Source organism: Halichoerus grypus, chromosome 12 (genome assembly GCF_964656455.1).
Source record: "Halichoerus grypus chromosome 12, mHalGry1.hap1.1, whole genome shotgun sequence".
Lineage (NCBI taxonomy): Eukaryota > Metazoa > Chordata > Mammalia > Carnivora > Phocidae > Halichoerus > Halichoerus grypus.
The window spans coordinates 95,783,061-95,810,153 of record NC_135723.1 but is presented as its reverse complement, the minus strand read 5'-3'; the positions used below and the strand labels follow the sequence as shown (position 1 = coordinate 95,810,153).

At 39.0% G+C, this 27,093-nt stretch overlaps 1 protein-coding gene across 11 annotated transcripts in view; it reads left to right on the top strand.

Moving 5' to 3' along the window:
- Positions 1-27,093, top strand: part of TPK1 (thiamin pyrophosphokinase 1) — a 338,615-nt gene that overhangs the window by 221,346 nt on the left and 90,176 nt on the right. For all 11 annotated transcript variants that reach the window (XM_078059678.1, XM_078059685.1, XM_078059677.1 and 8 more), the window contains one exon: positions 13,881-13,992. In XM_078059678.1, coding sequence (XP_077915804.1) covers positions 13,881-13,992 — 112 coding nt within the window. The remainder of the gene's footprint in view (positions 1-13,880; positions 13,993-27,093) is intronic.

The window sequence follows — 27,093 nt, the reverse complement described above, 5'->3', positions numbered from 1 at the left end:
TTTTATTTTTTAAAAGATTTTATTTATTTATTTGACAGAGAGAGACACAGCGAGAGAGGGAACACAAGCAGGGGGAGTGGGAGAGAGAGAAGCAGGCTTCCCGCTGAGCAGGGAGCCCGATGTGGGGCTCGATCCCGGGACCCTGGGATCATGACCTGAGCCGAAGGCAGACGCTTAACGACTGAGCCACCCAGGCGCCCCATCAATAAAACTGTTATTTGAAAAAAAAATCTAAATGCAAGACCCTCCGTAATCTAGTTGTGGACCAAAGAGTTTATTTTTTATTTATTTTTTTTATTTTTAAAGATTTTATTTATTTATTTGACAGAGAGAGACACAGCGAGAGAGGGAACACAAGCAGGGGGAGTGGGAGAGGGAGAAGCAGGCTCTCCGCGGAGCAGGGGGCCCAATGCGGGACTCGATCCCAGGACCCTGGGATCATGACCTGAGCTGAAGGCAGATGCTTAATGACTGAGCAACCCAGGCGCCCCTCCAGATCAATTTTAAAATAACTATTTGGGGGGCGCCAGGGTGGCTTAGTCGGTTAAGCATCTGTCCTTGGCTCAGGTCATGATCCCAGGGTCCTGGGATCAAGTCCCGCATCAGGACTCTGTGCTCAGCGGGGAGTCTGCTTCTCCTCTGCCCCCACCCACCTGGCTCATGCTTGCACTCTGTCTCTCTCTCTCTGAAATAAAATAACTATTTGATCACATTTCATCATTTATTTGAATGATATTAAATGACTTTAGGATAGGAGTGTAAGGTAGTTAATGTACATTATTTTAATGCTTTTTTCCTTATAATGCCAAATTCATTATAAAATATGGCTCATTTTTGCTCTGATGTTGTCTTTTTAAATAATCACATGTAGTACAGTGAATTGGAATGTATGTAACGTTGTTAAACAAAAATGTTCTGTTTTTATGATTGTGTTATCTTAATTTCATTAAGATGAAATTTAATGATTGTTGGGGAAACTTCTGTGCCTCTAACTTCACCCTTCCCCTTCCCCAAGTTGGTAGCTTAAGAAAGAATAAAGATGAGGGAGAATCAGTCCCAATAACCCACAGAAAAGGGGGCAAAGAAAAGCTGGTAGTTTTCCTGTGGAAACCACTTATCATACTTCCACTTTTGTTTCCATACACTATTCTGAACAAAATATATATATATTTGTCTATTCTGTTTTATGGACATTAAAAGAAGTAGAGAGGGCACAGGAAATGAGGAAAAGCACTGGGGATCTAAAGATAAAGCAGTGCAAACACAGGTACCCAGAAAGGGACAGCAAAAGATTGAGAGTACGTTAGTCATCCATTGCCGTGTAACAAATTGCCACAAACCTTGGTAGCTGAAAACAACAGTAAACATTTATTATATCTCAGAGTTTCTTTGCAGGTTTAGAATTTGGGCTTTTCTGGGTGCTTTAAGCTTGGGGTCTCATGAAGTTCAGTTGCCTTGGGCATCAGTCCTAGGATTCCAAGGCAAATAATTCATATACACATGGCAAGTTGGTGCTAGCTGGATGGAGAGGGAGACAGCTTTATCCCTCTCTATATGGGCCTCTACAGCTGTATTAATGTCCTCATGACTTGGTGACTGACATCCCTCAGAGCAAGTGATCTATAAAAGCAAGCAAGCAAGCAAGGAAGCAAGGGGGCAGCTGTCAAATTTTTTATGACCTAGTCTAGAAGTCACACACCAACACTTCTTCAGGACCCAGTTGATACACAAGCTTGTCCTATTCATTGTGGGGAATCACTACACAAAGACATAAATACCAGGATGCAGGGTTCATTGGGTGCCATTTTGGAGACTGACTACCACAGAGAAATATGAAAAAGAGATACATGAACACACAGACTTGTATGAATGGGAGAGGGTGAAAGATTAGGTGGTTCAGTTATGAGGGTGATTGTTGTGCAACGCACTTGATTTGCAACAAACATGAAGACTGCCCTGTTACAGTTGTTCCTTACTGCAAACCCACTGCATCACACCTAGTATGCTTCACTGTGCCTTCATGATAATCATCATCTTTACAGCACAGAACTATAAAGCTAAGATGCATTAAAGCATATTTATCAAGAAATCTTACCATGATTTTACCTCAGGACATCAAAAACTATCCGCTCTTCCCTGCAAAAATCAGTACTTTCACCTTTCTCATATTGAAGACTCTTGCCTCATATAAGAGGTACCAAAATACTGTAACAATTAAGATTATGATCTGTCTAGCTTGAAAGGTATATTTATTACAACATTTTACCAACACATAATATATAATGGGGTACTTTTCAGGTTACTTTCAGAAGACAAAATTATCCTAACATTCTTGACACGAAAAATGAGAGGCAAGTAAATTGACTGTCTAAAATTGAAAGTAATGCATTGTTTGGTTGCCCATTTTAATCCTTTTAATAATAGTGAATGTTTATAGAACATTCACTCTCTGGCAGGCACTATTCTAAGTACCTCACATAGCAAGTCATTTAATCCTCAACAATCCTTTTGTTCTGGTTTTACAGATAAAGAAAATGAAATACAAACCTGGTGAAAAGGGATTCAGGTCCATGAAGTCTTTCTTCCGCCCCTGTGCCCTGAACCACAGTGCTGTGCATGTAACAGGCTCCCTCAGGCTAGCTCAGAACCAGGATTCATTAATAATGACAGCATTTCTCTCAGAGCCGCTCCATGGACAGAACCTAAAGTCTAGCTAGCCTTCTCAGGGGTTAGAAGAGGGAAATGGAAAGCTTCCAGAAAGCTAGGAGTGTTTCTCTTGAGGGGTCAGTAAGGAGGTAGGTAGGTCTGACTTGACCTTGTCAAAGGATCACTTTAGCTGCTGAGTTGAGAATAGGGGAAATCTTCTTATGGGGACTTGGATAGAGTGGTAGTAAACGAAATTATGAGTAGTGATAGGAATCTGGGTGTATTGAGAATATAGAGCCAATAGGATTTCCTGTGGGTTTAAGAAAAGAAGAAAAACTTTTTGCCAAAGCAGTTGGAAAGATGGAGTCTATATCAGCTTAGATCAAGATAGGGTGGCTTTGAGGTAAAAGATCAGGTTGTGTCAAATCGGTGGCTGGATGTTCAGGAACAGAGTTAGAGAAGTCTCAGAGATACAAATTTGGGATTTGCCAAGATCTAGATGGTTAAGCTCACAAAGGGCATAACTGTAGATCGATTGGAGAAGAGGATGTAGCTGAGACTAAGAGACTGAGCCCCAGCGCAGTACACTTTTAGGATCTGGAGAGAAGAGGAGGACACAGCAAAGGAAATTGTGGGTGAAGAGGAGAACCAAGAGTGTGGTGTTCTGCAAGCAAAGGAAAGATGGTATGTCAAGGAGGAGAGAGTAATAACTCATTGCGAATTCTACAGGAAGGTGAGGACTAATAATTGACCATTGGGTTTAACAATTTGAAGGTCATTAGTTATCTTGATGATAGCCAATAGGGAGGTGTAAGCAAAAGTTTAACTGGAGTGAATGCAAGAGAATCAGAGGTGAGGAATGGAAATAGTGAATTGGTAAACAGTAAATCTAGGAGTTTTAATGTAAAGAAGAACAAAGACCTAGGATAGTGAGGTGGTAGCTATCACATAAATTAGAGGTTGAGAGTAGTTATCATGGAAACAGCTGAGCTTAGTGCTCCCTTTCCGATAAATATTTATTGTATTCCTACTATCTGTCTAACAATGTACACAGTTTTAAAGATATGAAAATGAATGAGACATGGCTTCTCTCCTTGAGGTGTTGACTTTCCAGTAAGAGAGTTAGACGTAAAACAGCGCATTGTGGAGCCTCGAGAGTGTGCAGGTAGCCAGGTGGTGGGTTTGGGAGGTCCCTGGAGAAGGATGATGGAGGAGGTGATGTTTGAGCTGAGTCTTGGAACTTGTACCATCTGAGTATTAAACCAACTGCTTCCATTACTGTTTTAGGATCTAGGGGAGAAACAAAATTGTCCTGTTGGTTCCTGACTAAAAGTAGTCAAATCTTTTTATTTTTTTATTTTATTTTATTTTTTTTAAAGATTTTATTTATTCATTTGAGACACAGAGATACAGAGAGAGAGAGAGCAAGAGCAGGGAGAGAGGCAGAGGGAGAGGGAGAAGCAGGCTCCCCGCTGAGCCAGGAGCCCGATGCGGGGCTCGATCCCAGGACCCTGGGATCATGACCTGAGCTGAAGGCAGACGCTTAACCATCTGAGCCACCCAGGCGCCCCAGTAGTCAAATCTTTTTAAAAAGACTTTTGTGTGTTAATTTCCTTATTCTTAGCCCAGGCATTAATTTGCTTGCACTGTTCTTTGTGAACTTCCGGAAAACTCAATAGTGTGTTTTGAAAACTCGAATGTGTGCCCCATACATTCTTATCAGCACCTTCCCTATATTCAGCCACTAACAAAGGACAAGTAAATGAATGAGGACGTGTAAATAGAATGGGGAATGTCGAAGATAGGTGGATGAAGTCAAGGAAGATAGCTGTTCATTTGCTTATTAATTCCTTCATTTACTGCTCACGTATTTATTCTTTACGATAAACTTTGGACAGGGTCATGCAAAAGCTTAACTTGGACACTGAATACAGGGAAAAAGTAATAATGATAAGAGGAGCAAAGGAATGACATATTCTGACAGGCTTTTGAAGTTAGAAGCCTAGAAAAATATGATAATGTAGTAAAAAAGTAGACTTTAAAATGACGCCATACTGACGTGTAGACCCTGCATCTCCCAGTTACTAGTTGAGTGATCTTGAGCAAGCTAATGACTGTACTGAGTCAGTGATCTCCTAGTAATAACTCTACCACCCAACCTTGTGGGAATTAGGGTGCCCAGCAGAATGTTAGGACATAGCCGATATTCAGAAATTGTTATGTCACTCTTCCTCTTTTTCTTTAACTGGAGCTTTCTCATTATTTCTTCCAGTTTATAAAGTTTGGCAGTCACACTGGGGTTTGAGATAAATAATTGCAGAGTTGTCTTTTTCTCCCCCTTCTTCAGGAGCACTAACAACATCCCATGAGCTTTGTGAACATGAATGGAAAAAGGAAAAAACTAGACAGCCGACTCAGACACACATGCTGAACATCAGCCGTGCTGCATCTCTGCAAGCAGAAACGCCTCCCAGAGGCTGTTCAGATAGGGTAATGAACAGGATCCCTCCAGGAACTCTCTCCTTCCCTTCCACTCCCCTGCCAGTCTTAATGACTTGCAGCTTCTGGGATAAGACAGAGGAGAAGAGTATGGGGTGGGGTTTTTTGAGCCTGACAAAAGGGAGAGGTCAGCTAGAGGAGAATGTTGGTGCCTGAGTTATTGTGGGGAGCTGACTGACTGTTGTAGGAGACTCTACATACATCTCGTTTATAGAAGGAAGGTTGGGGTGGTTAATGATACAGGGAGGAAAGTTGAAATATATATTGCAGTGCTGCTATTCTCGTCAACCCTTGACCAACTATGAGAAAATTCGAAAAATAAGCCCAGTGGATTTAGAGTCTGAATTGAATTGTATTTAAATTATTTGCTTGCATTGAAAAAAAAGAGAATCTCGGGGGCACCTCTGACTTCAGCTCAGGTCATGATCTCAGAGTCCTGGGATCAAGGGCCCGCCCTCCCCCATCAGGCTCCCTGCTCAGTGGGGAGTCTGCTTGTCCCTCCTCTCCCTCTGCCCCTCCTCCCACTCATGTGCTCCTGTACTCGTTCTCTCTCTCACTCAAATAAATAAATAAAATCTTAAAAAGAGAGAGAGAGAATCTCCTGTTACCTTAGTAGTAGGCTTAATTCATATTGAGCTTTCCAAAAACAAAGAATTGCATTTTAGATGTGATGACTAGATATGAGACCTCAGAAGGAGTTCTTAGAACTTTTCTAAAATTGGTGATCAAAGTTCATGTTTATATAAAAAGGACAATTTCAAAATATGAGAACATTTTTTAAAATGTTTACTAAAAACTAGAGCTTTTATAAAGCAAATGGAGATAGCCTTATGAAGGTTTAACATAAAATTCTTAAAGAAAAAAATTTCTTTTTCTCCCTTCCCGCTAATATTTCAGATTAGTCTTAGGAGTAATCACATTTATTTTCCTTCAGAAATTACTGGGACAAAGTTCCTAGGCTTTTATAAAATAAAAAGCAGAAAAGAGTGAAAGGAAAACTTGTGTTCCATTTAAACTTGGACGACCTGACAGAGGAAGAAGAGCAAGTAAATCACTTTGTAACGTGAAAGTTTGAAGCCCTGTTCTTGGCACCTTATACATGTTATCTCATTTAGCCCTCAAAATAACACAGTGAGGTAGTATTGTAAACGCCATTTTACACACAAACATAAAATGTGTACTCTGTATACATCTTTAAGTGTATTTCGAGTATTGTTGGCAAGTGCTCATAATTATTGATGGTGTGTGTGTCTGTCCTGGTATCCAGTTAGGCAAACACTATCTACACAAAGAAGTCTACGTGTCTGTAGTGAGTTCTTTCAGTTCAACTAGACTATCCCTCATCTACTCAAACTTTGATGAAGATTTTACTAAGCGTATTGACATATTTTTATCAATACTTTTTGCTCTAAGTCATTGATGAATCAGATATTTATTAGACACTTAATATGTTTCTTCCACTGTGCTATAAATCCAACAGAAATAAAAGGCAAGGGTCTTAGCCTTCAAATACATTTTATTCTTTTTAAGGATACAACATGAACCTGTTTGAAAGATGAAGTATGGTAATAAAATGCTAGTATAAAGATGGTAACCATTAAAAGCAAGTCATCCATGTTAACTAGAAGACACAAGGACTTTTCATAAAAATGTGGAGCTTGCCCTTTGCTCAGAAGTTTGTCCAGGTTAAGGATGGAGATACAGCATAGGAATAGACAGAACATGGACAGTCCTGACCATTCCATAAATTAAGTAGAATAACAACATTCAACTATTTGAAAACTCTACCATCACTCTAACTCAAAATATATCTTTTGGCATAACCTGTCCTATTAGAAATGCTTGCTTCTGGGATAAGTATTGTCTTTAGAAGTCATCATTTAAAATGTCTGTAGCTTTGGGAGGAGCCAAGAGTAGGTTTCTGACACTTGAGCATGAGGGCACTCACCAGATTGTCTCCCCTGACTGGAATAAAAGGGAGGTGTAAGAATAGGATGCATGGTAAAAAAACATCAATACAGAGTGACAGAAAAGAGTGGATAAATATCGATTGCATCAGTTTTATTTTGAAATAGCTAGTGTTGGGGATTAATGAGGAAATTAGCCTATCATTATAGTATTCTATCTCTAACAATAGTAGGTATTTCATAAATATTTTTGACTTTTGAATTCACAAACTAGCTTAACTAGCATGCAGAAGGCTTCCTTTTCATAACCAGTATTGTCATTAACCTTTTAATCAGAGAGTAAGTCTACCTCATGTCAAAACACACAGTTTCAGCCTGAGGTTATCCAATAGTTTCCAAAACAAAAATCAGACGGAGGTTATTAATTTCAAAACATACCATTGAAATGTTCTGGCTGTGGAAATATTAAACCAAAATATTATAGTTTGGGATGCAGCGTATAACTATTCCGAATCAGTATTTTCCTACACGGATTTCTTGAAATGCAGATTCCATGGGTAATTATGAGGTGTTATTTGAGGGGCAGGAGGAGGATCTGTAGTCAGGTAAGTTTGGGGCGCTCTCACTCAGGTAAACAGCGTTTCTTTGCTACAAAACTACCTAGAACATCTACCCATGCTGGAGTGCATTGTGACTTCCGAGAGGAGAATCTTTCCGATCTCACCTGATCCTGGGAGTCGTATTCTTTGGAATGCGCTTTGGAAAATGTGCTTCTGCCATGGTTGGAAACTCTAAAATCTATCTACAGAGAAGGTATGAATGAATTTTCAAAAGGAAATATCTTAAATAAAATATGTAAATATATTTATATGTAACATCAATTCATTACAGACTATTTTGAATAAAACCAGTACACTTGTGTCTTGAATTCTGCACTTGTGACGCAGCATAAAAGTAAAGATACAAGCCTTCTAGCTTGAGATTTGACAGCCAGCTACAAATTCACCGGGGAGACCATTGCTGTTGCGAGGGCTGTCTGTCACAGGATCGGTCTCAGCGTGGACATGCCCCATCACAGAGGTCTGTGTCTGCGTGAGAGAGTAGCCTCTTCTCCTGGCAAGTCTAGTGTGGATACCGCCGTCCGCTCCTTTCCCTGTTCCTTCCTGCAGGCTGTTTAATTTCCTGCAGTGTTTGTTGATAAATTTTTTAAGTACCTGGACAAACTAACGAAAAATGAGCTACCAGAGGTTATCCTCGTGTTTAATCAGTATACGGTGGTATTTCAATCATGCTGGGTCTGTGTGCCAGAAATCTTAGCTGCAGTCAGCCACAGGGTGCAAGTGCAGCGTCGACAGCAATCTGATGAATGGTCATCCACTTTATAACTGGCATGAGCACCTGCTTCCTGAATCTTCTGCACTAAATAGAAAGGACGTTTATGTTCTTCCTGTGTTCGATTGCTTTTGAATGATCTTGTTAAACTGCTATGTAGTTTGTGAGATCCACACAAAGATCTCTTGGCATAAAACTTGGCATAGTTATTGTATTTAATGATTTAGAGAGGTAAACGATTCAGATGGCTCATTGTTTGATATTTTTGTAAAAGCAAAATCTAAGGTGTACTTTATCTTTTCTCTCAGTGGTGTCTTAGTCATTTGCAAAGAAGAAACATAATACAAGCAAAGTGACAGTGATTTCTTACCTTTTCATTAGGTATCTGTCTGTGTAGTTTTGCTCTTGGTTGACATTGCAGTCCAGCAAAAGTGATCTCGTGATGCTGATGCCTTTAACATGCTCATAAGTATGATTTCCAGCACGGTGCCAAGCAATAGCTTTGCTACCTTCCACTAAATTACAATTCCATACCTCATTAAGGTTGTTAATATGTTAAAAATAACCATGATTGGAAAAGCAAACCATCTGATTGATTTTTGTCCCATCTTTACTATGTAGAACTGCCTTTGACTTCAAAGAGTTATCTTAGCTCAGAACAGGGGACAGAGCAGAAACCTGTGCAATGATTCATGAGAATAGATGGAAGTCAGTGATTAGTTCATGTGCCTCTAGTCTTCAGTAACGGCATAAATCTTTGGGGGAGATCTTTAATATCAGGCTGCATGCCTGCCTATGTCAAATCACATACAGGCTAGCTTATATTATGAATCGAGAAATCTGAGGAGTGAACAAAAATTCCTTTTGTTGTTCATTATTTAAAGACGTCACACAGATTGAAGATATAGGAGAAAAGCATATTGCCCTCCTTTAACCATACAAAGCTAATGCATATTTATGAACACAAAGACCATTCACGTACGGCTAAGCATCTTTGTGGAACAGAAGAAAAATATTAATTGACTGCAGGTAAAACATATCTGTGACTTCTCAAGTCCACAAACTTGTTTATTCCCAGATTAAAAATTTCAAGGTGTGTTGAATGTTAACATAATGAGGAAGGCAATGAATATATAGCAAGCCTAGAAAAGAAAATTTACCACTGTGTCATTTAAATCAGTGGATTTTATAACAGCATCCTCTCCCTGGGATAATAAAACTTAACATGTATATGTGCTGTTTCCTTTGCATTATATGATGCAAGTTGAAGAATCTTCTCTTAGGGAGTTAATGTCCACCGGTTGAGAAATCATTCCTTACTTCCTTCACCATTCTTTTTTTTCTTCTTAATTTTAAATTCCAGTGTAGTTAACACATAGTGTTATATTAGTTTCAGGTGTACAATATAGTGATTCAGCACTTCCATACATCACCCAGTGTGCATTACAACAAGTGTACTCCTTAATCCCCATCACCTATATCACCCCCCCCATCCCCGCCCCCCACCCCCCAGCTCCTTCACCATTCTCTACGGAAGTTAGCTGGAACACGAGACATACTAATGTGTTTAGCTGACCATGACCAAACCGTTAAGTAGACCAGAAACAGGGGGAGGAAGGCCTTCAATTAAAAGATAGGGATTAACTATAACACATGGAAAGAAAGACAACCCAATGACACACAAATTCCTCTTTGGTAAGGAATGAAGTTACAGTCTCTAACAGTGGGCCCCATTGTCAAAGACGCTGTTACCCGAGACCGAGGTATAGCCCTCTGGGCCTGGTGGGCATTCCTGCCCTTCTGGTGCAGTCTGCCACCCACTGCTCAAGGGGCTGTGGGTTACCTGTAACCCCTCTGGTGTGCTGTGCTTTCTGATGCGGACCCTGGGAGGACAGCCCTTATCGGGCCAGGATCCACCAACATGAAAAGCCACCACCACTTTCTGTTCTTTTGCTGCTAAAACCAAAGCACTCCTAGGGAAATCAGAAATTTCTGCAAGACTCCCTTTCATATGAAGGAGGCTTTCAGAATTTGTCAAAGTGTGTTACGTTTGCATCTCTGGATGAAAATTTGTGTTATATTTAACACCTATACCTTCAGAGAGAGTTATTTCTATAAGGGAGAGTGGTGGGGAGAAACAATACTCAAACTCTCTGGCAAAGCTAGTCAATGTAAATCAATTGAGGGAAAAATTCTGTACACAGAAATTAAGGCAGCTCATGGTTTAAACAAACAAAAAGAAAACCCTGTTTTTTAGGGGGAAAAGCCCCGTAAGTTGTAATGGTTGCTGAGAAGCAGCTGCACGTTTCTCTTTGTGCAGTACCGCGCATCTGGCTGGCCGGGGTTTCAGACCTCCCATCACATTGCTGCCAGTCCCGTTAAGGGATGAGAAACTGAAAGGCACGGAGAGACTTTTTTTTTTTTAATTAATAGACTATTTTTAGAATGGTTTTAGGTTTACAGAAAATTGAGCCGATTAGAAAAAGTTTCCATATATCCCCTCTCCTGCTCACAATTTCCCCTATTATCTTGCATTAGTGGGGGACTTGTGTTACACGTGATGAACGAATATTGTATATTATTATTTGTAAAAGCCCTTAAGTTACATTAGGGCTCACTGCTTGTGTTATAATTCTGTGGGTCTTGACAAATGCATAAGGTCATGTATTGGTCATGTCCCACAGAACAGCTTCCCTGCCCTGACAACCTCCTGTGCCCCACCATCCCAGCCTCCCCGCCTGCCCCCGTCAGTGAGTGTCCCGCCACCAAGTCATGGCTTTGCACATGTGCACCCTCCTTCACGGAGTTGGTTTCTCTTCCCACACAAGCAGCAGGGAACCTCTTGCCTACACTCTGCCCCCCACTCCTCTGCACCTGATCAGGTCTCTGATCAGCATCTTTCCGACTTCTCTCTGCCTCCCCTTCCATGCAGTGATGACAGTCTTCGTGTAGGCAGCTGCATGAGTCACGTCTCGGACACTGGCATGGAGGTTTATGGAGGAGGATGTGGCCAGAGGGAGGCCAGAGCGATTTCAAGTCTCCCTCCTCGGTCCCCTTTCTGCTGCTTAGGCACGTTACCCATATTACCAGTTACTCAGGCCAGGAGCAATTTTTAAATCCCCACCTTTAAAAATCTACTACTTGAGGCACTATTTCTTGACTCTCTTATGATGTAACATGATGAAAAGATGAGGGCCCCTGCGCTTTCCTCCCCCTTCCATACCTGTACCTCTGACAGTTACTGCTTCTACTCTGAATATGTAAAATGTTTCCATAGCTATAATAATAGTTTCTATGCTTTTGCTCTAAATTGATCTAAAACAAAAACAACAAAGATCATTATTCAAGAACAAGATTAGTTTTCATTTCACTCTTAAGTTTTTTCCATTGCTGCATCCCAATTATTCCTCTTTTTTGAATTATTGTTTAGAATTATTAAAATATTTTCCCTATTTTTTCTTCAGAAGAGTCTGAGAATTTGTCTTGTATCACTTTATATCTAAACAACATATTGTTCTTTTTAGAAGATTTCGGTGTTGAGTCAGTTATGCTGGTTGGTTCATGGCACATGATCATCTCTGGTCCAGGCAAGAATCTTCACTGGCTGATCCATTTGCCTCCCTTTTATAGCCTACCACATTCCCATTCTCCTTACTCTTCCCATAGGCAAACATGTTAGTGTGTGTGTGTGTGTATATATATATTTAAATTTTTAACATATTTTTAAATTTTGTTGTTAGAAGAGGTGTGTTGATGTGTTTGTATTTCAATTTATATAGATGGGTTCTGTAATTTATTTTTTTTAAGATTTATTTATTAGAGAACAAGTGGTGGGGAGGGACAGAGGGAGAGAGAGAGAGAGCACAAGGGGGGATGGGGGACGGGCAGAGAGAGAGAGAGAGAGAGAGAAGCAGAATCCCTGCTGAGCAAGAAGCCTGATGCAGGGCACAAGGCTCGATCCCAGGACCCAGAAATCATGACCTGAGCCGAAGGCAGATGCTTAACCAGCTGAGCCACCCAGGCGCCCCTGATGGGTTCTGTAATTTATACCAATTCTGTTTCCTATTGGGCATTGTTTTCACAATGCTTTGTGTTTTCAGTCCACCCACTTTTCTCCGAGTGTATCTAATCCATTGCTTGGTGTTTGTCTACCTGTAGTTTGCCCAGTGATGGGCATCAAGTTCAAATATATTTTATGTTTTCTTTAAACATTCTTTGTGTTTGAATATATTTAAGCCCTCTTAATTAAATTTATGCCTTTTGATTAAGTGTTCAAATAGAAATATATATTTATGAGTTGTATAGGTAGTAGAGATGTATATGAACTTGTGTTATGTTTCAAGAACTGATAAGTAATTTAGAGAGTTGTTTTCCTAATAAAAGCAGTTGTTTGGCTAAAGACAAAGCCTACGCATATGCTGAGGTCTTCTATACAGCAGAGTAAGTCCTCAGAGCCTATGACAGAGTGCAAAAGACACAGTTGGAATAAAATGCTGTAAAAGGAGGTGAAAGTACCTTACTCTGGTAATGTGTCATATATTAAGCTTTTAAATATTTTATTAAAATAAAGAATATCTTTATCCCCTCAGAGTTATATGAGTTATTAAAAATACCTTTTTTATGTCATTATTGAATAGATGTGTGCATTGGCATTTTCCCCATAAGGACTTGAGGTATCTTTCTATAAAGACCATATATCCTGAGGATAATGAATAGAATACAAAAGTAATGGAAAGTCATTACTTTGCAGAAGAAGAGGAATTTCCAAGTATTCTATTTAAAAGCAAATGTTATAGTCTTGATTAAACATTACATTTAACTTTAACCTGCTTATAAACTGAAAACTTGAAAACATAGTAAATTATATCAGTTTTCATAATCCAGATGGAGGAAGCATCCTCATTCCTCAAGGTAGATACTGTTTCTTGGTAGAGGTGGATATTTCTCACTGAGCATCCCCTAGAGTAGCCATGGGCATAGGAAGCAGATTCACCATTAGCAGGATTGACATTGAATTCTGAAAGCTAGAAGTCCAAGTCTGAGATGAAGTAGCGATTTTACTTAGGAAGCAATGTTTTATTTACACTTGAGCAAGTGTTTGATTAAAACCCTAGAACTGTCATATAGGGCTACATTGTTAGCATGCGGAATCAGTTCAGTCTTTAGAACTGGCAAGTATAGGTAGGAATCCTGATTCTGCCCCCTTGTTATCTGTGTGGTCCTGGACACATTTAATCTCTGCAAGCTTCAATTTTCTCATGTGTAAAAGTAATAATTAACAATAAGCTACCTTGCAAAATTGTGACTAGGATTAAGTCAGGTGAAAGTTCCTGGGATTATTCAGCACATACTACTTAAATTCATTGTTAGGATTAAGTATGATAACCACATGAAGTTCTGGGATGGTACCTGGTGCATAGGACCAGATCTTCAGTGCACATTGATGTCCTGTCCTTTCTCTTCACTCTGCTAATGATCATTCCTTCTCTACTTCAGGGAAAGCACAAAATGCATGTAGATACTGGAATGGAAGGTGATTGGTGTGGCCTTATTCCTGTTGGACAGCCTTGCAATCATGTTACGACAACAGGCCTGAAGTGGAACCTCAGTAAGTAAAACCCTTGGCACAAAGGGAGGTTTTCTTTCTTTAAAAAAAAAAAAAAGTGTATATGTGTGTGTGTGTGTATATATATATATATATATATATATATATCTGGTATATACCTAGCAGTGGAACTCTTACGTCAAAGGTAGGTCTGTGTTTAACCTTTCTGTGAACTGTCAGGCTATCTTCCAGAGGAGCTTCACCATTTCATATTTCTACCAGCAATGTGCGAGGCCTCCAGTTTCTCCCACAGCCTCACCAACACGTGTCACTGTCTTTTTGTTTTTACACATCTTAGTGGATATGCAGGAGTATCTTGTTGCGGTTTTATTTGCTTCCCCCCCATGACATGATATCAAATACCTTTTCATGTGCTTATGGATCATTTGTATATTTTCTTTGGAGTAACATCTTCAGATCTTTTGTTCATATTTTAATTGCATTATTTTCCTTTTTAGTTTGAGTTGTAAGATTTCCTTATATATCCCAGATACAAGTCCTTTATCAGATATATGACTTGCAAATATTTTCTCAGTCTTTGACTTATATTTTCATTTTCTGAAATTTAATTAACTAAATTCATTAATTTAATTTTGATGAAGTATGATTTTTTTTCTCTTATGGATGGTACTTCTGGTGTGGAATCTAAGAATTCTTTGTCCAACCTTCTTCATGATTATGTGTTCTTGAAACCTACTTTACTTTTCCAGAGAAGCAGCTATTTTAACTAAAGTAGCAAGTTATTTTCATAGTCAAAGATTTTACAAGATTAGCTGCTTTTTACTAAGTTTTGAAATGTTTCCCAGTACTTATTAACTGCAATAGGTCCTAGTTATACTAAAACTGTCTGATTTGAAAGGAACAAAAACTGAGGTGGATCTTTTCATGAAATAAGTGCTGATTCCAAAATAAACCATCAAGCTTGTGAAATAGGTCAACTCTAGTCTCTTTAAAAATGATAGTAATTTAATCAAAGTGCTTTGGTTGAATGTCAGAGGGATCGTCTCCTGATTGAGCAGTACCTCTAAGGTTGTAAAAACTAAAATACAGAACCACGTCATTCTTTTGTAACATGCAAAACTCTGAGGTTCCCACAAGGAAATAAATATTTCAACAAGTAAATAATTTGAAGATAAAAAGATATTTTAAAAGACTTTTCTATGAGCCACTGCTGAAACAATTAGGAAAAACTAGAGCTATTTTGAGGCAAATGTCTGGAGAGCTCATCAGAATTTGAAAGGACGGTGAGACAGATCTGCTTCAGCGCACAGAAATATGTGACAGCCTTTGAAACTGTTTAGCTGAAACTGACACAAGCTCCCATTAGAAACTTTTTTTGAAAACATTTCCAACCTAAAACAGTTGTACTTTTTGGAGTTCCATTCGTTCCTGGGACCCATCTCGATGCTGGTGAAGTCCTTTCGGACCCGGCAGCGACTTCACTTTTCAGGGCCGGCACCAAGACAGGAGGGGCACTAAGCAGGAACGAGGGCTGGCAGTCCGGGCAGTGGCCCTGCTTCCTTTCTCTTGCAGTGATGGGAAGGACTCAGACGATTATCCAGGCTTCTTCAGGGCTCCTTAGAACATCCTCTGATCCCCTGTGTCCTACAGTAACATGCACGTCCTAATTCCGTATAATGAAGTTGACTCTGGGAAGGGGCCTTGGGCATGATGTGGTGTTTAATCTTACTGTCCGTGATAATGTTTCAGTCCTGCAGAAATGCTATGTACTACTACTTCTTTATATATTTACAGATTGCTTTGACTTTTAAAATAATTATTTTTCTTCTACAATTTTATATAAAATATGTAAATAGCAACTTAATGGAGTATGCAAAGCAAGAAAATTGAGACACACTGTTTCATCAGTTCTCTGTGGTGAAAGCTACTTAATGGGGTCTTGTGATAGGTAATATGTCATTAAAAAGTAGTGAGAACAGCTGGGAAATGATGCAATGTCAACTTGAAGAGCAGTGTCTAGATTTCTTCCACTGAGAGGGCAGGGCCCCTGCTTCTCTCACTGTCATTGTGAAAGCAGAGCGTTTAGGTCAATGTCAACTTGTCAGTCACACCTATGAAGTGACAGGATGGCCCAGGAAGGAGAAAGGAGGTGCAGTAACTCAGCCAGGTGCCAATCACTTCTTAGGTCAAGGACAGTACGCAAGTGCTTCTAAAGAAACCTATCAAAATCTCCCTCAGGGATGGGAGGGCAATCTGGCTGGGACATCTGTCACCCCACTGATCGCCAGGGTGGATTCGGCTGATCTGGCTGACACCCTCACCACGGCGACTTGTGCGTCCCTCCCAAAGCTGCACACTGGGTCATAGGGGACGACCTTCCCCTATAGAGGAGGACCGTTCTTCAGTCAAGGCTATATGAGTAGCTGCACCCCCCTACTAGGATCTCCAAACAAGCTCTCAACGTCCATTTGTAGGAGAACGTAGGGTAGTCAAACTTCCAAGACTCCAGACACCTCCAAATGAAGTGCTGCATGTGCCAGTCTGCCTTTCTTTAAAAACAAACAAACCCAAATCTCCCTCAGGGGGTCTGGCTATCTCCCAGTCTTTTCCCACTCTAAAAGGTGATGCCACAAGTTCTGAAACTAATCTGATTTACCTGTTTCAATTTGCAGTATCTCTCAACACGTTCTGTCTTTAAAACAGGTGTGAAAAGGTGCCTCTGTACCCATCCCCCAGAAGTGAAACTTGGCAGCTAGTGTTGAAGCTACCCGTATGACCGTAGTTTACTTCAGAGCAGGACGCTGTGAACATTCCGGGTCACGTGTCTGGGCCCGGAGTTTCTCTAGGCTGTGTACACTTGGGAGTAAAATAGCTGCATCATAGGCAAGAGCGTCTTCACCTTTACTGGGTACGCCATATGGCTCTGACAGTGGGTACGCCATTGTACACTCACCCAGGAGAATACAAGAGTTCCCGTGCTCTGCGTCCTCACGCAATTCTTGGTATTGTCAGAATTCATCACTTTTGCCGATCTGAGGCGTATCAGTGATATTTCATTACAGTCTCTGGTTACTGCTGAGGGAAAGCATCTTTTTGTAGTTATTAACCATGCAGCACTGGTTTCTTCTGTGGATCGCTTTCTTTTGCCTATTTAGTCATTGGACTATTTGGTTTTTTCTTATTATCAGAAGTTCTTCAGATCCTAATTATCTTCTTCCTGGCTATATTTTCCCTTTTCCAGTTGTTTACTGCATTTTTGTATGCATTAAGGTTAGTAAGTTAAAGGCAGTCAAATGTGTCCATCTTTTCTTAGGGATTTGTAGTTTTTGTCTTAAGTCATCTTTCTATTCTCCACAGTCATAAAGACATTCTCACAGTATAGTTTTAAGTCTTATTTTTAGGTCTTTTCTTGTACCTGAAATTGATTTTGGTGTATGATACAGGCTAGAGATCTGATTTTTTTTATTACTGATAACGAGTTGCCCTAGCACCATTTATCTTACTTTCTCCAACTGAAAGTTTTCACGTGCAGGGGGAGAACTTGAATTTCTAGTCTCTTCTCTTGGCTTACACACTTCTTTCTGTACTGATCCCACACTGCCTTGATTAGCGTAGCTTTATAATGAATACTGAAATATGGCTAATGGAGTCTCCCAGCTGCTTCTTCCAGAGTTTGGTGGTTATTCCTGGCTTTTCGATCTTCACAAATGTTAGCATTAACTTGACAAGGGTCACGCACACAATTCTATTTTAAGTTTTATTGGAATTATTTTTCATTTATAGATAAATTGGGAGAATACAACAATTGAGGAAGAAAATTCCTGTGTGTGATCGAGTCTTCCATAAACATAATATCTGTCTCTGTTTACTTAGAACTTTTTAACTGCTTTCAATAATTTAAAAATTTTGTCCAAAAGATCCTGTACATCTTATATAAGATTTATTTCTAGGAACCCTATATTTTGTGTTGATATTGTAAATTACACCTTCTAAAAACTTCAGTTTTCTGAGCTCTTTGGTGGCATATAGACAGACATAAAATTGATTTAAGTATATTATATCAATATATTGCTGAATGCTCTTATTGTTTCTAGGGGGAGGGGTAGAGGGAGAGAGAGAATCTTGAGCATGTAGAGCGCCATGTGGGGCTCAGTCTCACAACCCTGAGATCGTGACCTGAGCCGAAACCAAGAGTCAGACACTTAACTGGCTGAGCCATCCAGGTGCCCCGCTTTTATTGTTCCTAAGAAATGTGAGTGTAGATTCGCTTGCGTTTTCTAAAGAAAGTCATATATTTGATGGTAATTAAGTTTTCTTTCTTCTTCACTCATAACAAATTGGGATGTGTTTTGTTATGACTAACTGAAACAGGAGCTTTAAAGAAGCCTGTTTCTTTTTTCCTCATGTAACAAAGTACAGGGATAAGTAGTTCCAGGGCATGGGTTCTGTGGTTCCATCAGCCTTTGCCTCAAAATCATAAGAGGTTGCAACTCCAGCCACTCAGGTCCCCCGTTCAGCATCAGGACAAAGGAAGGGCAGAGGGGAAGACAGGGTAGCACATGGAGCAGGAAAGCAAGGCTTTAGGGATTCCACCGTTTCCAGAAATCCTTCCTGCATCTAGTCTTTGGCCTCAGTGGCCGGAACTACCCAGCAGCCACCCTCACTGCGGAAGAGGCTGGGATGTGCAGTTTTGTATCTGAAGACATGGGCGTCCCAAGTGAAACCGAGGTTCTGTCAGGGAGGAAGAAGAGAATCCGTAGGACTCTGCTCTTCTATCAAGAAATGTCTTTTCTTTGTCCACCGTCTTGATGAACAGTTTGGCTACACATATAGAATAAAATCTTATTTTCACTCTCTGTTGGCCATATTCTTAGGGGTTTCTGTTGTAGCTGTTGAAGAATTTGCAGTTAAGCAAACTGACTCTTAGGCGTTTATAATCATCTTTAACTCTGTCTTTTAGACCTCATTTTTCTTTGATGTCGTAAAGTTTTACTACCATATGCGTAAGTGTAACCTTTCTTTTATTCTAGTTGGTTTTCCTTCACCCTGATAAGTGGTATAGTTTATCGCTTGTGCAAATTTTTCAGATATCCCCATTTTTCAGATAAGGACACATGGTAATTCCAAGCTTTAGGCAGTGATTTGCCTAAATTCACATCATTAGGGATTGATGCACTCAAAATTTGAATTCAAGTGTTTAATGCTCTTTTTCCTTGTTTCCAATTAGTAAATGAAAGACTTGCCATCAAAGGTAAGTTGATGTTAAAAAGAAATCACTAAAATGAATTTGGGATAAAGAGAAGAAAACAAGAGGAAGGCACATATATGGGGAAAGCAAGAAATGGAAAGGCTTAGGAAGAAGAATTTAAATTCTCTGGGATGGAGCTCTTAACTTCTTTACCCTTTGGCCTAAGAAAATATCAAATGGAATTGCCTTCCATTTGCCCAGTCCTCTTATTTATAACACTCAAATTGAGTGTGGAATTATGCATTCATTGTTCCTTCTTTTATGTTTTTTCAAAGTATAGAAATAAATGACAGAATGAAATAATTTCATAGCACTGACTGAAAGAGACTCAAATCTAACCCAAGTGAAATATTTTTGAAGGGAAGAAATTAAGAGAAAACCATTTGAAAAGATTTTTCATCTCAGTGGAAAATAATTTATAGTAAGTGTGTACAGGTACCAAGATTTTCTGCAGGAGTTCTCTGAGGATTTTTAAGTGCCAGCCTAACAAGGGAACAGCTTATGGATCTATAAAACTACACTTGGTAAAAATGCGGTTTCAATGAGAAGCACCCTTAATTCTCACTCCATTATGACTCAAAGTGGTTCTGGTCGGTTAGTGTTTTAAGTCTGGGGTGCAGGGGAGAGGTCCGTGCTGGAGATAGACGTTTGGGACTCGTTGGCTTATAAGTGTCATGGTTCAGCAACAGCTGTGCCCACTTGGGTTATAACCTTTTGTGAGCTAATGCCACTAATGTGTGAGATGTTTTATATTTTTAGGTGTCTTTATTACTATTTTTAATTATTGCTTTTCTAGTCCAGTGCTTAAAAAATGGCACACTGAATCTGTGACATCAATATTTTCTGTTTGATTCAAGGACAATATCTTTTGTATCTTTTTCTTTTTTAAGATTTATTTATTTATTTTAGAGAGAGAGTGAGTGTGCAGTGGGGGGGGGCAGAGGGAGAGAGAGTCTTAAGCAGACTCTGTACTGAGTGTGAAGCTCAGTGCAGGGCTCGATCTTAGGATCCTGAGATCATGACCTGAGCCAACAAGAGTCAGATGCTTAACTGACTGCACCACCCAGGCGCCCCAGTGTCTTTTGTATCTTAATTCTTTGATAACTGGTGACCCAATTTGAATTGAATTAAAGATATTATTAAAATTTTTACATAACACATGTGTTAGAGATCAAAGGTGATAATCAGGATGGCTTTTTTTTTTTTTTTTTGCCTCTGTCTTGCCCAGAGGAAGCTGTTAGTGAAAGTTTTCCACCCCTAAACCATTTTCTTGAGTTTAGAAATAGGTGAAATGACCGTATTTCATCATATTTAAGATGTCATTGATTATAAGATGCATAATTATGTTCACTAAGGAAAAAAATACTAATTATAATTGCAGAGATGAGGGGGAAATGTACATGTTAGAACTGATAAAATATGGTAGATCAAATAGCACAGAACTTAATTATCAAATTATATGCAGAGACATAATTTATTTATATAATTTGTTTAATTTATTGACTTCTAAGAAGTCAGCTAGGATTCTGATAAGGACCATGTTGATTCAGCGGATCAGTTTGAGAAGTAAATCCATCTTATACCAATGTTAAATCTTCCAACACATGAACCTGGGGTACTTTCATTTAGATCTTTAATTTCTTTCAACAAAGTCTTTCTGTTTTCATATTCTAAGCTTTTACTTCTTTTGTTAAATTTGTTCCAAAGTATTGTATTGTTTTAATACTATTGTGAATGGAATTCTCTTCTTAATTTCATTTTTAGGTTGTTCATTGCAAGTGTATAGAAATAGAATTGATTTTTTTATAAATTGATCTTATATCCTACAACCTTGCTGAATTCATTTATTAGTACTAATGGTGTTTTAGTGGATTTCTTAGGATTTTTTAAATATTCAAGATTATGTCCTCTGCAAGTGGATGTGGATTCTCTTGTTTCTTTTTCTTGCCAAATTGTCCTGCCTAGAACCTCAATAATACTGAAAGCAGCAAGTGTGGACATCCTTGTCCTGTTACTGATCTTAGATGGAAAGCATCCAGTCTTTCACCATATATATGATGCTAGCTGTTGGTTTTTCATAGATGTCTTTTATCAGATTGAGGAAATTTCGTTCTAGTCATAGTTTGTTGAGTGTTTTTTATCATGAAATAGCATGGATTTTGCTTTTGTTAATTTGTCTATTGAGATGATCATGTGATTTTTGTGTTTTTTTTTTTTTTTAATTCTATTGATATAGTGTATTACATTAGTTGGATTATGGATGTTAAACCAAACTTGCATCTTTGGGACAAACCTCACCTGGTCATGACGTACAGTTCTTTTTATATATTGCTGGATTCTGTTTTCTATTTTGTTGAGGACTTTTGTATCCATATCCTAAGATAAATTGTTTCATAGGGTTTTTTTGTTTTGTTTTGCTTTGTGATGTCTGACTGGTTTTAGTGTCAGGATAATACTGCTACCTGGTCTTGAAGTCGAGGCATTCAAGAAGGAAACTCCGGGGAACTCCAAGGCAACAAAAGCGAAACACAAGGGAAGTAGGTCTAGCAGGCAGGATGAAGACTCGGGCGGGACAAAGCGTAGAGGGAACTCTGGTTGCCGGGCAGATACCTGGCGTGTGTTCTGATCCAGAGACAGGTGGTGCCTTGCACCTTGGCCCTCTTTTGTCTGCTCACTGCCACGAAGAGAAGAGAGGGGAGGGAAGGAGAACTACAGGGCCATCTTGTTTCTAATTAAAAAACAGCAGGGGCTAGCTGGCCCTTTAGAGGAGTATAGATCACTGAACATTGAAGCAAGCACAACTTTATGGGGAAGAAGTTGCATTTACGTGAAAATTATATACAATATCCTATAAGTGTTCTTTTAAAAATCACATATCTCTACACATGGACAGGAGAAATTTTCTCCCTTCTGTATTTAGTTAGCCATCAATGACTTCCAATCTCCATGGCTTTATATGATTAATTTAGAAAAGTCATTAATGTTTTCATAGCCCATTTTTATTTATAAATGGAAAGTGCTAGCTATAAATTTCAGTATTGATTTTTCTTCATTAATAGTTTTACACTAAGAATCTTTTCAAACCTCAGAAGTAAAAAGTTCACTCACAAATTTATGTAAATTTAAATGTGTGATGCAGGGGTGAAAGATGTGTTTTTCATAATAGCCGTACCTATAATATTACATTTATATTATTTATATAATTTAGGATCATAATTGCAAATAAATATTTTCACAGGTTTTTCAAGGAGGCCTTACATTTCTATTTATAGAGTACTGAATATTTCCAAGTATTTAGTAAAACTTTAAAATGTAATAGTGTGTACTCTTTACATTTCATTACTCTAGGCTGCATTGAATGATTTCTTATGCTTTCGACTACATTATGGGAATAGCAGAATATTACTTTCTTTATTAGCAGGATGTATTAAAAAAAAGAAATCTTGTTGATACTACGTAGATCTTGATTTTTTTTTTATGCATTCTATATAGTACGCCAGCAAATGACAATTTCTATGATGTATGGGCCGGACTGTGTGAATGCTATCTCCTTTACTTAGATTCTAGAGTAATTATACTATCATAATGTCAAGATGATAGTATCACAATAATGTCATCGGTTGTTGAGACCTATGATTTTTAAGTGAAATAACTAACATCTAAAAACGACTTCCAAAAATAAGTAAGTAAATAAAAATGACTTCACAAACCACACGGCTTCCTGGAGCCAGAGCTGACCTAAAACTCAGGTGTCTCAGCTCCTAGCACAGAACTTTCTCCTCCTAGCACAGCAGGAAATTTTGATGTTTGATAACAGATCTAAAGTTAAAGATAGATAAACCTAAAGTGTGTGATGTTTGACAGATTAAAAAATAACCATCTTTGTTAAATTTTTCATGATGTAAGTTTTCAGATGTATCAATTTCAAATTGCTACTGGAACAAATTACCACAAACTAGTGGCCTAAGCAGTGCATCCATTATCTTATAGTTCTGGAGGCCGGAGTTCTAAATGGGTCTTAAAAAAGCGAAAATCAAGGTATTGACAAAGTTGCCTTCCTCTTGGAAGCTCCAGTGGAGAATCCTTTGCTTACCGTTTCCAGCTTCCAGAGGCTGCGCACATTTCTGGACCATGATTCCTTCCGCCATCTTCAGGCTAGCACATAGCATCATCGTATCTCTCTCTCTGACCTCTCCTTCCGTTGTTCTATCTCTTCCTCCAACGCTGACTCTGTAGCTTCCTGCTTTTAAGGAATTTGTGATTACACTGGGACCACCTGAATGATCCAGGATAACCCCACCTCGGAATTTTGATTTAATCACACCTTGCAAAACTCCCCCTGCCATATAAATGATTTATTCACAGGCTCCAGGGATTACAGTGTAGACATTGTGGGGGTCCATTATTCAGCCTCCCATATCAGGTTTGTACTCAATGAATTAAATAATTTTCTGAAATAATACTTATTGAATACAGTGATTAGATCATTGAATCTTTACAGTTACCCCGAAAACTAACGTGTGAAGACTTGTTTATATTGCCGTTGAGAAACTGAATTTCAGTGTTGTCATTCATCTAGCCTCAGATAACTTGTGATAAAGACTCAAGACAAAATAAAAACAAAACACATTGTGTGAGCACGATTTATTTGGTGTCCACAAAGGAGAAGAACGAGAGTAACAATTTCCATCCATCCGTTTTCTGTTCGCCAAGGATTGTCGTCAGGTTTAACCAAGTCTATATTCTGACCCGTGAGAACCACACAGGAAGTCCGGCTTGCACAGGCCAGAGCCAGAAGCTCCATTCGGCTGGAGGGTTGTAAGCAGTCTCTTATTAGACATGTTTGGGTTTTTTTTAATCCTTTTTATATTTCTTACCTGTTTAGCCTTTGAAGCTCTACTTACATGAGAAACTGATAGTTTCTATCAAAAACAGGCAAAAGTGGCACCTGGGTGGCTCAGTTTTTTGAGTGTCTGACTCTTGATTTTGGCTCAGGTCATGATCTCTGGTCGTGAGATCGAGCCCCATGTTGGGCTCTATGCTTAGCTTGCAGAGTCTTTGAGATTCTCTCCCTCCTCCCCTAAAATAAATAAATAAATCTTAAAAAAAAAAAACGGGAACAATCTGATGTGTGATTAAGATGGTGAAAACACAAAAGGCAGAAAATTTGACTCTTCCTTATATTGCTTTTATAGCCACATATTATTAGTCTCAGGGCTCTAAAGGTCATTAAAGATCAAGTAGGTAGTAATGAATTAACTGAGCACACGTACACCATCAAACTACTCGTTTATTTATGCCACTCTTGCTGTTATTTGTACCCCTTACACACACACACACACACACACACACACCCCTACACCTGTGCCACACTCACATCCTTGTACCATGAGATATTACAAGTTTGGGTTTTCTTAGCATGTACCTAGATTTGGTCAGTCAGGGTTATAGACCACAAAACAGCCACTTTCGATAAGTTCTGAATATTAGTGCTGAGGAATCATTGCACAAAATGACAATCCTGGGAAACTCTAGGACCCAGCTTTTATGAAGAAGGCAAAGTTAGTGGTGGTGTTGGTAAGCAGTAGATATTATTTCTCTGGAGAGAAAAGTACAAAGAGGAGCAAGATTATTTTTAGACTTTGTCATTGAGAAGGATTTTCAAATATTCTATTTGTAAGCCAGTATTATATTTTCAGACATTTAAAGTTAATAACATATGGCCTACTACAAACCTGTATTAAAAATATATTTCATTAACTCAGCTCTGGTTCTGTTTTCTGTGTTGTAGGATTTGAACCAGACATGAATGATTTTTCTTCTCTTAAGGCCTTGCCCTTTTGTGATTCTGCTGAGAGCACAAGGAACCAACAATAATTTACTATATGCCATAATCATCCTGTTTTGTTTTTAGAAAACTACCTACAACCTGACAACACACATTTATTATGGTTGATTCTAGGCATTTAAATATGAAAACAATTAACGTGCATTTGTAGGGAATATGACAAATGGGAATTTGCAAGCAGACCAATTTTTCACTGACCTGCATTCAAGAACACTATTATAACTCAGGTTTGCCTACCCAGTTTTTAAATGAGTTGATTTCCTAGTATTTATGTGGGCAGGTTGACGGATGAAAATGACTTCAGTGTAAGCTCAAGAGTCCCCTTCCATTTCCCCTCCTCCAGGTTGCACTTTTGTGCTGATTCAGATGTGTGCTCTGTGCATTCAACCATCTAGTTAATATATTGAGACAAGAAAGCAATAACTTGTGGTCATTACATGAATTGTAGAGAAAGAATCAAGGGGTGCAGGTGAATAAACTTTTACTGTGGGAATAGCTCACAGGGTATAATTTTCTACTGAGTCCAAATAATCATACTCTGCATTGTGAATAGCACCTTCATGTACCCCATCTCTCTTTTCTCTACACTCACTGTCATCCGATTTAACATCAACCCTCTTACTAATGCAGAGTATTATTATCCCCATTTTATAGATGAGGAAACAGTCACAGGATATTAAATGAATTGTCCAAGTTCATATTTCCTGAGTCCTGAGTTCATATTTCCTGAATTGTCCAAGTTCATATTTCCTGAGTCCTCATATTTCCTGAATCAACCATAATAAATGTGTGTTAGGTTGTAGGGAGTTTTCAAAAAACAAAACAGGGTGATTATGGCATATAGTAAATTATTGTTGGTTCCTTGTGCTCTCAGCACATAGGATGGATCCATCACTGATGATTTACGTAACTGTTTTTAAAAGCTTTGGACAGAGTGAGGGGCGCCTGGGTGGCTCAGTTGTTAAGCGTCTGCCTTCAGCTCAGATCATGATCCCAGGGTCCTGGGATCGAGCCCCGCGTCGGGCTCCCTGCTCAGCAGGAAGCCTGCTTCTCCCTCTTCCACTCACCCTTCTTGTATTCCCTCTCTCGATGTCTCTCTCTCTGTGTCAAATAAATAAAATCTTAAAAAAAAAAAAAAGCTTTGGACAGAGTGAAATATCCTATCTCAAACTCCTTTCTCTAAATGAAAGTGGAATTTTCCTTGAAATTGGGCAACATCAAAGACGAAGGAGTTAGAAATTAACATCTTAGCAATTAAAATCCTGCTGCAAGCCCCACCTAAGACACTCCTCTCCACTCTGTAAGACCCAAATCACACGGTAGAATCCACACAGCTTTGTAGAGTGGGTAATTCAGGTGTAATTTATGTTCACCGTGATATTTCTGGGTGATTATAAACCAAATGTCAGTCACCATGGTTCTCAAGATACTTGTAATAAAGAGTCAACAGGGAAAAAAAGTTTATTTAGCATTCACAAAGGAGGGTAAATGGTTAAAACAGAATTTTTGAGTGTCTACAGATTCAAGGATGAAAAAGAAAGAAGAGTGATAAAAGGGCAGGATGGCTTAGTTGCAGGAGGTTTAGATTGCATGCAGTTTTCTCAGCCCCGAGCTGCCACTCTGTCCTCTAGATTGCTTGGAGGCCAAATTGTGAAAAGGTGGAAAATATTTGGAGAATACTAGGCTTAAATTAAAAGAAGGGGAGATCAAACTGGGGAAATGTCCAGTATGTAGACTAAAATAGAAGCCTCCTCATAAAAGGGCTTTTCTATCTAGCTGTGTACCCCAAATGAAGTTTGTGAAGAAGTATTTACTTTTTTTTTTTTTTTTTTTTGGCTGTAGTTCAAGGGAAACTCAAGATACAAGTTATATACAGAGGAGGTAAGTTCTCAAGCTTAATTACGCATCAGGGAACTACACTGTAGTCTTCTTTCCTCTTCCAGAGAGGAGAATAGGATTGAACTAGCAAGAGAAGGTAGAAATCCTCTGGCTCTGAGATTTAAAAACAGCCAAAAGAGGGACAAATCAATGCTTTAAACCCCTTGAC